The 12,729-nt window shown below is 56.8% G+C and overlaps 2 protein-coding genes across 8 annotated transcripts; one reads left to right on the top strand and one right to left on the bottom strand.

The window, feature by feature from the left end:
* The first annotated feature begins 403 nt into the window (after nucleotides 1–403).
* THTPA (thiamine triphosphatase) lies at nucleotides 404–6,317 on the top strand. Of its 4 annotated transcripts, none has more exons than XM_019924163.3 (3): nucleotides 404–778; nucleotides 994–1,704; nucleotides 2,817–4,704. In XM_019924163.3, exons 2-3 carry the CDS (start codon nucleotides 1,152–1,154, stop codon nucleotides 2,927–2,929), a joined length of 666 nt encoding a protein of 221 aa, XP_019779722.2. In that variant the 5' UTR covers nucleotides 404–778; nucleotides 994–1,151; the 3' UTR covers nucleotides 2,930–4,704. The 4 variants fall into 4 exon arrangements, 2 of the variants coding, with proteins under 2 accessions (XP_019779722.2, XP_004319616.3); XM_004319568.4 differs by having other exon boundaries at nucleotides 405–778; nucleotides 1,147–1,704; XR_012330026.1 differs by lacking the exon at nucleotides 404–778 and adding an exon at nucleotides 5,672–6,317 and having other exon boundaries at nucleotides 785–1,704; nucleotides 2,817–4,172.
* On the bottom strand, nucleotides 3,660–12,643 carry AP1G2 (adaptor related protein complex 1 subunit gamma 2). 4 transcript variants are annotated; one of them, XM_033851300.2, is made up of 22 exons: nucleotides 12,572–12,643; nucleotides 11,925–12,135; nucleotides 11,384–11,508; nucleotides 11,099–11,240; nucleotides 10,878–10,974; nucleotides 10,628–10,704; nucleotides 10,414–10,509; nucleotides 9,931–10,011; nucleotides 9,539–9,637; nucleotides 9,308–9,363; nucleotides 9,024–9,137; nucleotides 8,698–8,838; nucleotides 8,559–8,613; nucleotides 8,356–8,478; nucleotides 6,670–6,759; nucleotides 6,453–6,580; nucleotides 5,865–5,969; nucleotides 5,413–5,536; nucleotides 5,196–5,331; nucleotides 4,345–4,508; nucleotides 4,022–4,120; nucleotides 3,660–3,935 (listed from the first exon to the last, which is right to left on the bottom strand). In XM_033851300.2, exons 2-22 carry the CDS (start codon nucleotides 12,132–12,134, stop codon nucleotides 3,834–3,836), a joined length of 2,364 nt encoding a protein of 787 aa, XP_033707191.1. In that variant the 5' UTR covers nucleotide 12,135; nucleotides 12,572–12,643; the 3' UTR covers nucleotides 3,660–3,833. The 4 variants fall into 4 exon arrangements, with proteins under 4 accessions (XP_033707191.1, XP_073656738.1, XP_073656739.1 ...); XM_073800637.1 differs by lacking the exons at nucleotides 11,099–11,240; nucleotides 11,925–12,135; nucleotides 12,572–12,643 and having other exon boundaries at nucleotides 11,384–11,507; XM_073800638.1 differs by lacking the exons at nucleotides 9,308–9,363; nucleotides 10,628–10,704; nucleotides 10,878–10,974; ... (2 more) ...; nucleotides 11,925–12,135; nucleotides 12,572–12,643 and having other exon boundaries at nucleotides 10,414–10,471.
* Nucleotides 12,644–12,729: the final 86 nt, after the last annotated feature.

The raw sequence follows: 12,729 nt of genomic DNA, 5'->3' as shown, positions 1-12,729 counted from the left end.
TTTTCATCCAAAATATCACTTCCTCCTCTTACAGAAAGTCTCCCATCCACCCTTCTCCTGAACATTCATGGGGATGTATTAACTCCCCTTTAAAACTCCAGAGTCTAGAATAGCTGTACTGGTCTTAGTTATCCTTTTTTTTTTTTTTCCTAGCTCATTCCCACTGGCTTGCATTCAGTGGGACACCATACTAGTTAATAAAATATTTGCTGGACAGCGTCTGAGTGAGTGGCTTGTATTCCAGGCCCATCTGCCAACGGGGTGAGGGGGTTGGAGACAGGACTGGGGCCTCAGCTCCTTTTCCATCCGACTCTCTCAACTTTAGGTCGAGTCCCGCTGGCGTTAATCGCAGCTTTCCTGTCACCATAGCGACGGGTGGGGCAAGAAAGCAAAGTCTCCCTTTGGAACTACAACTCCCATCATGCACCCGGGCCCCAGGGTGCCGACTCAGCCGGCGGCCTGAGAGCCAGGCCGCCCCCACCCCCGAGAGCGGCAGGGGTCTGGGAAGAGAAGCAGAGCGCAGGGAGATGGCCTCTCTCTCGGCCCACCGCGGAGGTTGCGGCCTCCCATAAGCTAGCAGGCTTCTCGGGCCCCGGCCTGCCGTCGGCTTCGCCACAGCGGGCCTAATATGGCCGCTTGTGCCGGGATCTCCCGGGTGTGCAGAGAACCGGGCCGAGGTCCGGGGTCAGGAACTGCTCCCGGCATTCCTCGCGGGCGTGGCGTGGGCTCCCTTCCCCCTTCTCCAGGTCCCGCGAGAGGGAGATCCTGGGGCTTTGAGGTGAGACCCGAGGCTCCGCTGGCCGTTGCTGTGGGGGGATCGGGCGGGGTCGCCACCGGCAGTGAGCCGCCGTCCTCCCGGGGTAGCATGGTGTCTAGCGGGCGCGTTGAAAGGACACCCGCTACACCTGCTTTCTAGAGAGCCCTTTGGATTGAGGGCATTTTCGGCAGTGGAAGGGGTCTAACTGGAGACTTATCCCTATTGCTGAACCTTAGAACATCAGAGACAAGAAGGGGCCATCCATCACAGAGGCAGGGAGGAAGGGCCCCCAACAGAGAGCCCTGTGACGGTGTGTGCGCTTCCTAACTTCTTCCGGGGGTAGGGGTCTTTGGGAGCTCAGCCAATGTTTGTTGACTGACTGATTGCAGGTAGCATGGCCCAGGGCCTGATTGAAGTGGAGCGAAAGTTCGTTCCCAGCCCTGGCACAGAGGAGCGGCTGCAGGAATTGGGGGGTACCCTGGAGCGCCGAGTCACTTTCCGAGACAGCTACTATGACACCCCTGAGCTGAGCCTCATGCGGGCTGACTACTGGCTCCGACAGCGAGAGGGCAGTGGATGGGAGCTCAAATGTCCCGGAGCAGCAAGTGTTTCAGGACCCCACACTAAGTACATGGAACTCACAGCTGAGCCTGCAGTTGTGGCCCAGCTCTGTGAGGTGCTGAGGGCTGAAGTCCCAGTCCCGGGGGCTGGAGGCGTGGCTGCTGTGCTGGGCCCGCTGGGGCTGCAGGAAGTAGCTAGTTTTGTGACTAAGCGTAGTGCCTGGAAACTGGTGCCGCGCGGAGCTGATGAAGAGGAGCGGCCGCTCAGGGTGGACCTGGATACAGCTGACTTTGGCTACGCTGTGGGTGAGGTAGAGGCCCTGGTGCAAGAGGAGGCCGAAGTCCCAGCTGCCCTGGAGAAGATCCACAGCCTCAGCAGCATGCTTGGTGAGGGAGACAGGCCCTTCTGTGCTTCCCTTGCTCCTCTTCTGGGTGTACCCGCTGGGCCAGTTAGTGGGGAGGGTCTCGAGGCTATTTCTGGGGAATTACTTCAGCAATTTTCTAGAGGACCCGGTTTGCTTAGGGCTCTATCAAATCCGGTTTCCTCTTTTGCAGTAGTTGTCTAACCTGGATTGAATCCTTCCATGTGTCTCTAATCCATCCCAGTCGTTGTCTCACGTAGTTCTCATACCTCCAGTCACTGCAAGTGTCCTTCAGTTCTCTTTGTCAGTTCTCCTCTTCCATCTTTCCATCCATCCTTCCTTCCCCCAACTCCTGTCCTCTCACTTTTACAACTAAATCCTCATTTAATTTGTCCTATTGGTTTGAGTAAAAGGCGAGAACGTTGTGTCTATGTGACTGTGGGGCAAACGTTAGCAGATTAGTTTTTCCATTCCCAGGCTTAGCTCCCTTGTACACAGTTCATCCACAGGAGTATAGTGTCGTGCATGCCGTCGGGCCTTACAGCCCTGGAACGCTGCTCTTGCCTCCCCAGCAAACCCACAGCGAGTTCCCTGCTATCTGCCCGGCATGCTGCCAGGCACTAACATTCAGACACTGGCTTATTGTGACTCCACAGCACACAGGCTAGAATTCCCCGTGAATCCCAGCCCATGGCTGTAGCTGCGTCTCTTCTTCCTACATCCCTTGGTTTCTCTCTCTGTGTGCATCTCTGCATGTGCTTCATTACCAAGCTAATGAGCTTTGGCCTGGCTGGATAGGCTTTAATCTTGATTGGGGGGCAGACGCAGTAATTGAAATGAGTCGCTATTGAGGCACCCTCTGTCTTCATGGTGCCTGGGTGCCTTTCACCACTTCTTGCTGGAGGAGAGGCTCATGCTTGGCTTCCCAGGCCCACTGCTGCCTCAAGTGGCCCTCTTAGGCCCCGCTTCCCTAGGCTAATCAGGGAGTGGGCTGGCAAGTTAGAGAAGCTGGTTGGACGGTGTTCGGAATCCCAGTGCTGCCTTGGAAACAACTTTGGGGTCCAGCTGCGTGGGCAGGGAGAGTCAAAGCATTTTCGGCTCTGTCTGGTTCTCTGCTCATTCTCCTTTTGCCTGTAGGTGTGCTGGCGCAGGAGACGGCACCTGCCAAGCTGATTGTGTACCTACAGCGCTTCCGGCCTCAGGACTATCAGCGCCTGCTAGAAGTGTACAGCTCCACAGAGAAGCCTTAGGGGACTGGAAGATCCAGACGTGACACTGGGCTAGGGTGTCACTTGCCCGATGGGGAAGAAAGCTCCGGGTCGAATGAGGTTCATTCCTGGGCTCACTGTGCCTCTTCCTCTCTGGCTCCCCTTCCCACGGTGACTCCTCTCTCTCCAGCTCCGCCTGTTCCTTCCCCCTACCCTCAGCTATCCTTCCTGGAGCCCTCACTGGCTGCCCCCTCTCCCTCATCCGTCAGATGCAATCTGTGGGCCGCCCCTCTCCCCTGGCCGCTAAGCAGCCTCCATTGATTTCCGCTCGTGTTTATAGGATTTCCACTTAGCCGTGATCAGTAGTTAAGCACAGGAAAATCCCTTGCCACCCTCCCTCCCTTGGTCGATGCCATTGATTCTGCCAGCGGCTCCTAAACCGCCTTACAGCTGAGTTAGAGATGAGGGGAGGCAGCAGGGATTTCCCTGCCCTGGGGTATGGGGAATAGCAGAAGGCTGGGGAAATGGGTGGGACTCCCTGTTAGAAATCTAGAAATTCTGGTTTGATGTTGCCCCTGTGCCCTGCTCTGGCCCAGAGGGTAGAGTGCCTCCTGTGGAAGTTTAGGGGCACATTTGCCCCCCAGCCTGGAAAGGGGTAAAAAGAAAACCTTTCTTTGTTGAAACCAGTTCCAAAGGCTTAGGGCAAGATACCTACTTCCTGTGTAAGAAGGCTCTTCCCTGGCTGTGCTTCACACACGTTTTCTACCTCAAATATGGCTTCCCCCCTCAGGCTTTATTGGGCTTTCACTATTTGTAGGGTTGGGGGCAGCCCCCCCACCCCAGTGGCAAGTACAGGACCAGAGTGCCACCTGCTGGCTGTCCTCAGATAGCGGCTCCCCTGGGCTTGGGGACGCAGGAGGGTTTCAGGCTGTGAGTGGAGGCCGAGTTACTGCCACGTCTCCACAGGCAAGTTGTTCACCTCAAAGATTTCCTGCACCGACTGGCCAAAGTGGTTGTAGGTGAGGCGCAGCTTCAGCCGCAAGGGGGCCTAGGAATAGGAGAGCAGAGACCAGGGTAAGCGCCAGTGACTCCCCCTTCACTGGGTCTTAGCCTCGAGGGGCTCCTGGAGCTCACCTTCTTAGGATTGAGGATTCTGAGGAGCTGGGTCATCGGAAGGCCACCCTGAGCTGGAACTGTGTCCCCACTGGGAGCCTGTAGCTGCAGCTGGAAACTCTGAACACAGGAGGTTGGATGGAGCACACCGCAGGGAGCTGGCTGGGCTCAGGTAACCCCTCCACACCCAACAGTTTTCAACCCTCTTCCCATAACTCCCCACGTGCCTGTCTCTGCAAGTCACTCCCTTCTCATCTCATCCTCTCCCCCACCCACCTCCTCTACTTAGTGGCCTTTTCTCCTAGAGTACCGAGGCCACCTCTGAATCCCAGTCTTCTACAAACCTTGGGCACAGCGGCCTGGCAGATGAAGTGGGTGACATCACCCCCTGAGGTGTTGGTGGCAGTGACAGTGATCAACAGCAAAGTAGGGGTTCCAGGGGGTCGAACGAAAGAAAGATCCAGCTGTAGTCCTTCGCGCTCAAACACTCTGAGATGTGGGATGGGAGCTACAGCAGGGAGAAAGAAGTGGCTCAGCGTATGGGCTGAAGATAACGGTTCACTCATTCAATAAAAATTAAACGAGCACCCATTGGGTGCAGGGCCCTGCTCGAGATGCTAGTGACAGAGTGGAGAAGATGCGGCCTCTGATGGAGCTAACAGCCTAGTCGGGGGGAGAGAAACAATAAACAAGAAAGACAATCACAGACTGTAATTGGTGCTCTGAAGGAAGCAAACTATGCCAGGATAACTGGGGGGAACTAACTGAAATAGGAGAGGTAGGGGAAGGCATCTGACAGTTTAGCTGAGGCCTGAAGGTTGAGAATGAGCCAGTCATTTTGATGTGCTGGGGAAAGGACATTCCATGTGAAAAGAATAGGAACGCCAAGGGCTTGAGGTGAGAGGGCCTGAGGAGCTGAGAGGGGGCCAGTGGAGCGGGTAGTGGGAAAGCATGTGAGGTGGGCAGGGAGGAAGCAGGGCCCGCAGGCCAGGGTAAGAAGTCTGGAACAAAGGGAAGATACTGGAGGGTGTCCAGGAGGAGACTGGCATGATGTAATGAAGCCTTTTACTACGATGGGGATGTGATGGGGGTACACAGCAGGGAAGAGGGTATCAACCTGTCCTTGGCTTAGAAGGGGAAGCAGCCTGTTTCCACCGCCCCTTCTTTAAGACATCTCCCCTTTGCTGAGGCTTACCAGGGGGTGGGGGAGCACAGGGAAGGTTGAGGAGGTGTATCAAAGCGCCTCCTGGGGTGGGATCCAGAGGGGGAGGGTGCTGGGCGTCCCCAGAAGGGCCATCCAGGAGATCTAACAGATCCAAGAGCTTTGAGGCCTAGGGGAGAGGGCAGAAGTGTCAGGGCTGGGTATGGAAGCTGGACCATGCTCTTCCCCCTGGGACTCCCGGCCTCCTCACCTCGGGTTCTGTGGGGACAGGGGCTGCTTCCGAAAGCTGGGCTGTTTCTTTGCTTTCCTTTGCTTCCTCATCAACCTGAGAGCTACCTCGCTCCACAAGAGGTATCTTTTCCAGGATGGCAGCCCTGGGAGGATGGAATGCAGGTGTATCCCTCTGGGTAGACCCTGGGCTTTGCGCAAGAGGCACGTGGGAGGAGGGGTAAGAACACGGGGAGTCCTGGGCACATGGTGGGTCAGAAGTGCCCCTCTGATTTCCTAAGGTGGCACAGTCTTGCTGGCCTTCAGATGAACAAGGATGGTGGGAAGCCCACTTAGCTTCAGTGAACTGTGAGTAGGAGGCTCTGACTGGATGAGGAAGGACACAGGTGAGGATGAGACCCCTCCACCCAGAAAGGGACAGCGGGGAGCGGGCCAGGGGTTGGGTCCCACACTGCGGCAGAGTGGCGCACACACCTCATGTGGTCATACTTCCGGAAGAGGGTGTTATACTCCACCGCCCGCTGCTGCAACTCCACGTCCAGGCAGCTGCTGTAGATGGACACAACCTGGCGGATGCGGCTGGGCCGCAGGGTGGTGCGTGAGTGGGAAGGCTCGTCTGCCATGCCCTTCACCTTCAGGATGCGGCAAGAAAGGAAGAGGCCCCACAGACCACGGAGATACCCATGATTCTTGGCTCAAAAGGAAGAAGCTGGGCTTCCCTGGTGGCGCAGTGGTTGAGAGTACGCCTGCCAATGCAGGGGACGCGGGTTCGTGCCCCGGTCCGGGAGGATCCCGCATGCCGCGGAGCAGCTGGGCCCGTGGGCCATGGCCGCTGGGCCTGCGTGTCCGGAGCCTGTGCTCCGCAGCGGGAAAGGCCACAACAGTGAAAGGCCCGCATATTGCAAAAAGAGAAAAAAAAAGGAAGAAGCTAAGGACGGAGGAGTGGGGATCGGGGTGTGGGCCTGGACAGAAACTCAGAAACTGGGGGGCACAGTGAAGGGACATCTCTCAATGGAGGCACCAAGAAGAGGCTCTGTGGGAGGGGTTGGGACCCACTCTTACTTGTTGTCCCCACGGAGCCGGGTGCTGAGCTTCACGAGGGCTGTGAGGGCATATCCTCGGGTGGCCGGCAGGGACATATGGGATTGCAGCACCCTTTCCAGCAGTGCCAACACCTCCTCTTCCTCCACCTTCCAGGGGGACACAGGGAGTGACCCTGGGGCCAGCCCTGCCTCCCCTGGTATGTCCCTCCTCAGTGTATCCTCAATGCAGGACCTACCTGCAGGGGCTCAGTTTCCTCACAGCTCCCTTCCAGCAGGAGGTCCCCATATTCCCCGATGCACCAGGTTGCCACCTGCACCAGCGGTTGCTGCATGGGATGAGAAACATGATGGGCCTGTGTCTATGTCCCCTCCTCACTTCCAGACCCCATGACATCCTTTAGGCAGTGCAGAGATGGTGGAGTTTGGAGGGGTGGGGAAAGGGAGGGGCCTCAGCACAGGGAGCAGTTATGAGCAGTTTTGTTAATTCGCTCCCAGCTCTGTCCCGGCTCCTGGGCTTCCTCTGCCCTCTGGTGGCCAAGTTTCAGAACTACATGGCCTAGGATGGACCTACAGATTATCGTACTAAATTAAGCCAGACATAGAAAGACAAACATTGTATGATATCACTTGTATGTGGAATCTAAAAAGTAATAAAAATGAATCTATATACAAAACAGAAACAGACTCACAGACATAGAAAACAAACTTATGGTTACCAAAGGGGAAGGGGGAGTGGGAAGGATAAATAAGGAGTATGGGGTTAACAGATACAAACTACTATATGTAAAATAAATAAGCAAGGATTTACTGTATAGCACAGGGAACTATATTCAATATCTTGTAATAACCTATAATGGAAAGTAATCTTAAAATATGTATGTATAACTGAATCACTTTGTTGTACACCTAAAACTAACACAATATTGTAAATCAACTATATTTCAATTTAAAAAAGTATCCTAGAATAAAATTCAGAAAGTAATGCAAAAACAAAAACAAACCTACATGGCCTAACCACAAGGGGTGCAGCAAGGATGGGGAGAAGTGACGGGGGGTCCTCCCTTGAGAAAGGGGTGGGTGGTTTCTGCCTAGCCTACTAAAGTAATATGGAAAGGGGGCTATACTGGTTGGCATCTGTGAATTCACTCAGCATTCAAGGTAATAATAAAACCGGGGCACACCGGTTAAGAACCTGCATGCCAATGTAGGGGACATGGGCTCGAGCCCTGGCCCGGGAAGATCCCACATGCCGCGGAGCAACTGAGCCCGTGCGCCACAACTACTGAGCCTGCGCTCTAGAGTCCATGAACCACAACTACTGAGCCCGCATGCCACAACTACGGAAGCCTGTGTGCCCTAGAGCCCTGCTCCACAACAAGAGAAGCCACTGCAATGAGAAGCCGCACACCGCAACGAAGAGTAGCCCCCGCTCGCTGCAACTAGAGAGAAAGCCCACGCGCAGCAACAAAGACCCAACGCAGCCAAAAAAATACCTATGGGGGACTTCCCTGGCAGTCCAGTGGTTAAGATGCCATGCTTCCAATGCAGGGGGCACGGGTTCGATCCCTGGTTGGGAACTAAGATCCCACATTAAAAAAAAAAAAAAAAAAAACCTAATACATGCAGAAAGAGCTTTTATCTATCTCATTTGATCAAGGCAGCTCCGGGAGATAGGCAGGGTAGAATGCGGAGTGGACCTAGCATGAAGGTAAATGAGTCATCTGTGGTTGCACAGACAGTAGGTGTCAGAGCCAGGACAGAAGTCCAGGTGTTCTAACTACAAACAGGGCTCTGTCTTTGAGTGTCTCCTCTGCTAAGTAGAGAGCTGTGACCCTGAGGGAAAAACAGTTGGGAATCAGATATATGGAGCAGGTGGCCCAGGAAGGGCTGGGCAGCCCCAGGCCTGGTGGTGGGAGCAGTACCTGGGAGATGTCCTCAGCCAGGGCGCTGTAGAGACGGCGTACAGAGTAGGCATGGAGCTCCTGGGCGCCCCCAATCAGCTGGGTCAGGTTGGCCACTGCGTCATCGCGCACATGGGTGCCTGCCTGGAGGGGTGAACGTGGCTGAGTCAGTGTGGTGAACCCTGCATGCTCCCGCCCAGCTCTCAGTCCAGCCCCCGCCTCACCGTCATCAGCACACGTAGGGTGGTGTCTATGTGCCACCGCTTGGTTGGGGCAAACCTAGGGGACATATGGCTCTTCAGTCCTGGTGCTGACGGTCCCTGGATTCCACCCTCTCTGCCTCCTGGGCACCCATCCCCTCACCTCTCTGCTGCCAGCAGGATGCCTGAGGCACAGTCGGCCTGTAGATCAGGGGGGCAGGACTCCAGAAAACCCTGCAGCTCCTGTGTCATGGCTTGCACGTTGGAGCTATTCACCAGAGCCAGGCTCAGTTCCAAGGCCCGCCTGGCAGGAGAGAGGTGTGTTTATACAAGGTAACCCAGGTCACCCTATGACATGCCTCAGGCCCCCGCTTCCCCAGGCACCTGTCTCCTTAGTCCCCTTTCTCCAGCTGCTCTGAGCTGGCCTGGGTCTTGGCCACCAGGTGCTGGGCCCTCTGCCCCGCCCTCTCGTTCCTCTGTCCTGCTCACCGGCTGAGGGACACATCAGGTTCCCGTAGACATTCCACCACGGTGGGGCGGTGCCGCTGCACAGCACTGTGATCAGACTGCACCAGCCTCAGCAAGGACGTCAGGGCTACGTACCTGGCCAGAGCAGGAGAGGCCCTGTCATGCCATGGCCGTCAGCCCTCCCCCACCCCGTCCTGCCCTGGGTATAGGAATAAGAGGCTGGTGAATCCGGAGACTCTGGAAGAAGGAGGGCAGAGGACCCAGGGCTCAGTGACACAGCCCAGCCAGACACCTGGGCCTATTACCTAATGTTCCTGTCACTGTTGAGCAGGAAGCGGCCAAGAATGTTGACAGCTAGAACCTACGGAGGCAGAGGTTGGGGACAGTCAGGGAAGGAGTAACCTGCTCATTCAGGAGTGGGGACTGCGTGGCACAGGATGACCAGGGTGGGGAGGAGAAACCAGTGAACAGGACCTTTCTGCCTGGCTGGGGCGGGTGGGAGGGGCCCCAGGGGGGAGGGGCACACGGAAGGGTACCCGCAGGCCTGCTGCAGAGCGAATGTCCATGATGGTGAGCACCGTCTCAAACAGGACCGCGTTGCCCGCATTTCGGCTGGTGTCTGTGTTCGTGGCTACCTGTGTGGATGCGAGAGAAGATGCATTCTAAGGGGCTCCGTCCTCTCCTCAGGTCTCTGAAAGGTCTCCATCATATCACCCCTCAAACAGCTAACAAGGTTCCCTGAGCTCCCGCTATGTGCCAGGGGCTACTGCACTGAGACAGACTGTGTCCCTGTCCTCAGGGAGATCCCGGTCCAGAGGGAAATGGAGACGTTATCATATGGGCACCGCATGGTGAGTGGTCATGTGAGGGATGCGCAGGGCCAGTGGGATCACAGAGCAACACACTTAACTGGCAACCCCACCCCCACCTGGGCCAGCAAGTCATTCATGGTCTCACTGCTCTCCTCGTGGTTCCGGCCCAGAATCCGAAGCAGACGAAGTATCTGGACCTGAAATTGGGTTAAAGGTTGCGGGGGGGGTTCTTAGGGGAAGGAGTCGTGGGGCTGAGAAAAGTCCAGCACTGAGGAGAGCGTTGTGAGGGGTTTGGCTGGTTCCCGAGAACCTCCCTGGCCCTCCCCCCACCTCCACTGGTCCCTTGGGCCCTGGGAGGGGTTCAGAGGTGTGTGAGGCCAGGGGATTTGAGGACAGGCTTTTTAAACATATTGTTACCAAACTGGATTTTCTGGCCTTCAGGCATCCCCCTCCCCACAATGGTCCTGGGAGAACCTGGTGCCTGCCACCCTCCCGCCCAAGACACTGACCGAGCCCAAGTGTTCTCTGGGAAGCGACCACTAGCCATGGGCTTACTAAGCTCTTTGTTCTAGGGATATAGCAGGGAAGGGTCAGCCCACCTGCAGGAAGGGGTCGCTGACTCCAGATATGCTGTGTTCTGTGGAGTATCCGGTCGTCACCAGAGTCCGGAGGATGTGCACCAGCTGGGGCACCATCTGGAGAGAGGGCAGTGCCTGGTCTGAGCATCCTTCCTAATCCTCTCGATCTTCAGCCCCATTCCAACCCTACTGCCCTTTTCTTCCCTGCCCGGGGCCCACCCCTTCACCAGCCCACCTTTCGAAAGTGCTTGAGGGCCGCAGGGCTTCGTTCGCAGAGTTCCGTGATCAGCGTGATGGTGCCCAGCAGGATGCCTGGGTCAGGGTGGGGGAAGTGAGTGGTGGGCCGGAGTACAGGGGAGTCTACTGCGTGCGTGTGTTTGTGTGCACGTGCTACCCTTCTCCCAGGAGCTGCTGTTCCCATCCCACGTCTCCCTTCTGTCCACAGCCAGAGCTGAGGCAGGGGACGAGGAGCCCCACGGCCTTACCGTGGTGGTGCTCATGAAGCAGTTGGGCACAGGGTGGGAGGAAGATGTTGGAGAGCTCAGGGACCTTCCGGATCATGTGCACTGCAGTCAGAACAGCCTGCAGAGGTCAGGGGTCTCAGAAGGGGCAGGGGTCTTCTGGGATGGACTGCCCTCCACACCTCTGCCACGTGGCAGACGGGACAGTTTCTGGAGGCGCAAGTGCCTAGAACCTGCCATCTCACCTTCTTGCGCACATAGGCGCTAGGCTGCAGGAGCAGTTTCTCCACCTCAGTGGCCAAGTCCCGGCACATCTCAGCAGAGCCCGTGGCACTCAGAGTGCACAGGGCCAGGCCTTGTACAGCCTGAATCCCTTGGCTCAGGTCACTGCACAGTTTTGGGAGGATGGTCAGTCAAGCCTCTGAAAAACCCAGCCCTTCCCAGTACCTACAGCAGGCAACCCCCTGGGATTTCCCAGTTCCCCACTCTCCCATCTCCCTGATTCCAAACGCTTCCCAGAACTCTCTCACTTCTTGATGCTGTTGGTAATGAGCAGGTGGGCATCCTGCCTCTCATCCAGTAGAAGCATGGCCCCCAGGTAGCCCAACCTCTTGTCTGTGAACCTGGGGGAGGCGATCAGTTTCAGGCACTCCATCTACAGGGAAGGGGGCAGACCAGGAAGGGGCAGGGGTGAAACCAGAGGCACTAACGTCCCTTTTCCATCTTCCTCCTTTACACCAGATTAATCTGTGAGGGAAGCATATCCCATGACCCTCCCGTCAACAAGAAGAGAGGTCTAGGAGATTCAGTTAGTGGGTAGTTTCAAGGAAACAGGAGGATGGGAAGAGAGGAGGAAGTGCCCTGAATGGCTCTGGCCAGAGAATGAAGGGTTCAGCCCAGCTGATGACCAGTTGGGGTTATACTGCGGAAGGAGGTCTGTGGTGCATACTGTGAGGGCTCAGAAGCTTTGTAGAATAAAGAAATCGGGACACAAATAGGTGAGGGGGTCCGAGACGGTGCTCCACTAGCTTCTCTCATCAAACTTAGAAGGGAGGCATCCCTGCCCGGTACCTGTCCAAAGTGGGCGGGGTAGCCTAACAGGTGGACGTAGAGCAGTTTGGCCAGCTGGCGGTGCCTGTGCAGAGGGTCCCCATCGCGGAAGGAGGCCCGGATGTGGGCGCACTCCTTTTGGATCACCTCCCGCTCCTGGGCCTGGGTCTTGGCCTCACGAATCTCCTGGATTAGATCCTGAAGCTTCAGCAAGGACGAGGACGCCACCATCCTGGGGGGCAAAGCCCGGGAGCGGAGAGGGCTTTAACCCTCTGGCTGGAAGCGTCTGGCCTTTCTGCACAGGCTTGCCCTGTGCCAAGTTCCTGAGGGCTTGGGTCCCACCGCTACCCTAAAACTGAGCCCTTTCCCCACGCGGGTCCCCAAATTCCGCCCCCTCCTCACCGCGGGAGGAGACCTCCACTACGCATGCGTCCCCGCCCCACTCCACGCCCGTTGCTACCGAGCATGCGCCGGAACCCCGCCTATTTCCGCCCCCCCCCCCCCGTCCCACCTCTTTTCCCTCAGTGTACACCTGGTTTCCCATCTCTAGGTTAGCCATTCCCTTCCTTCTAGAGCCCAGCGCTATTTCTTCCTCCGGAACCGCCGTTCACTTCTCAGGCGGCCTCAGCTTCCCCACACCAGGACGCCAGCCCTAACGCCAGCCTCACCTGGCTTCAGTCTCAACTCCGCTCCTCTCCCCACAGCGCTTCCTGGTACTAGCCCCGTCGAGCGTTGGGACTTGGTCTGGTCCTTCCCTCTCCCCGCCCCCATCACGGGACCCCGCCCCTCCTGAGCCGACCGGCAGAGCAGTCTTGAATCCTCTAAC

The sequence above is a fragment of the Tursiops truncatus genome, chromosome 2, assembly GCF_011762595.2.
Source record: "Tursiops truncatus isolate mTurTru1 chromosome 2, mTurTru1.mat.Y, whole genome shotgun sequence".
Taxonomy (NCBI): Eukaryota; Metazoa; Chordata; class Mammalia; order Artiodactyla; family Delphinidae; genus Tursiops; species Tursiops truncatus.
This window is presented reverse-complemented; position numbering and strand designations above follow the sequence as displayed.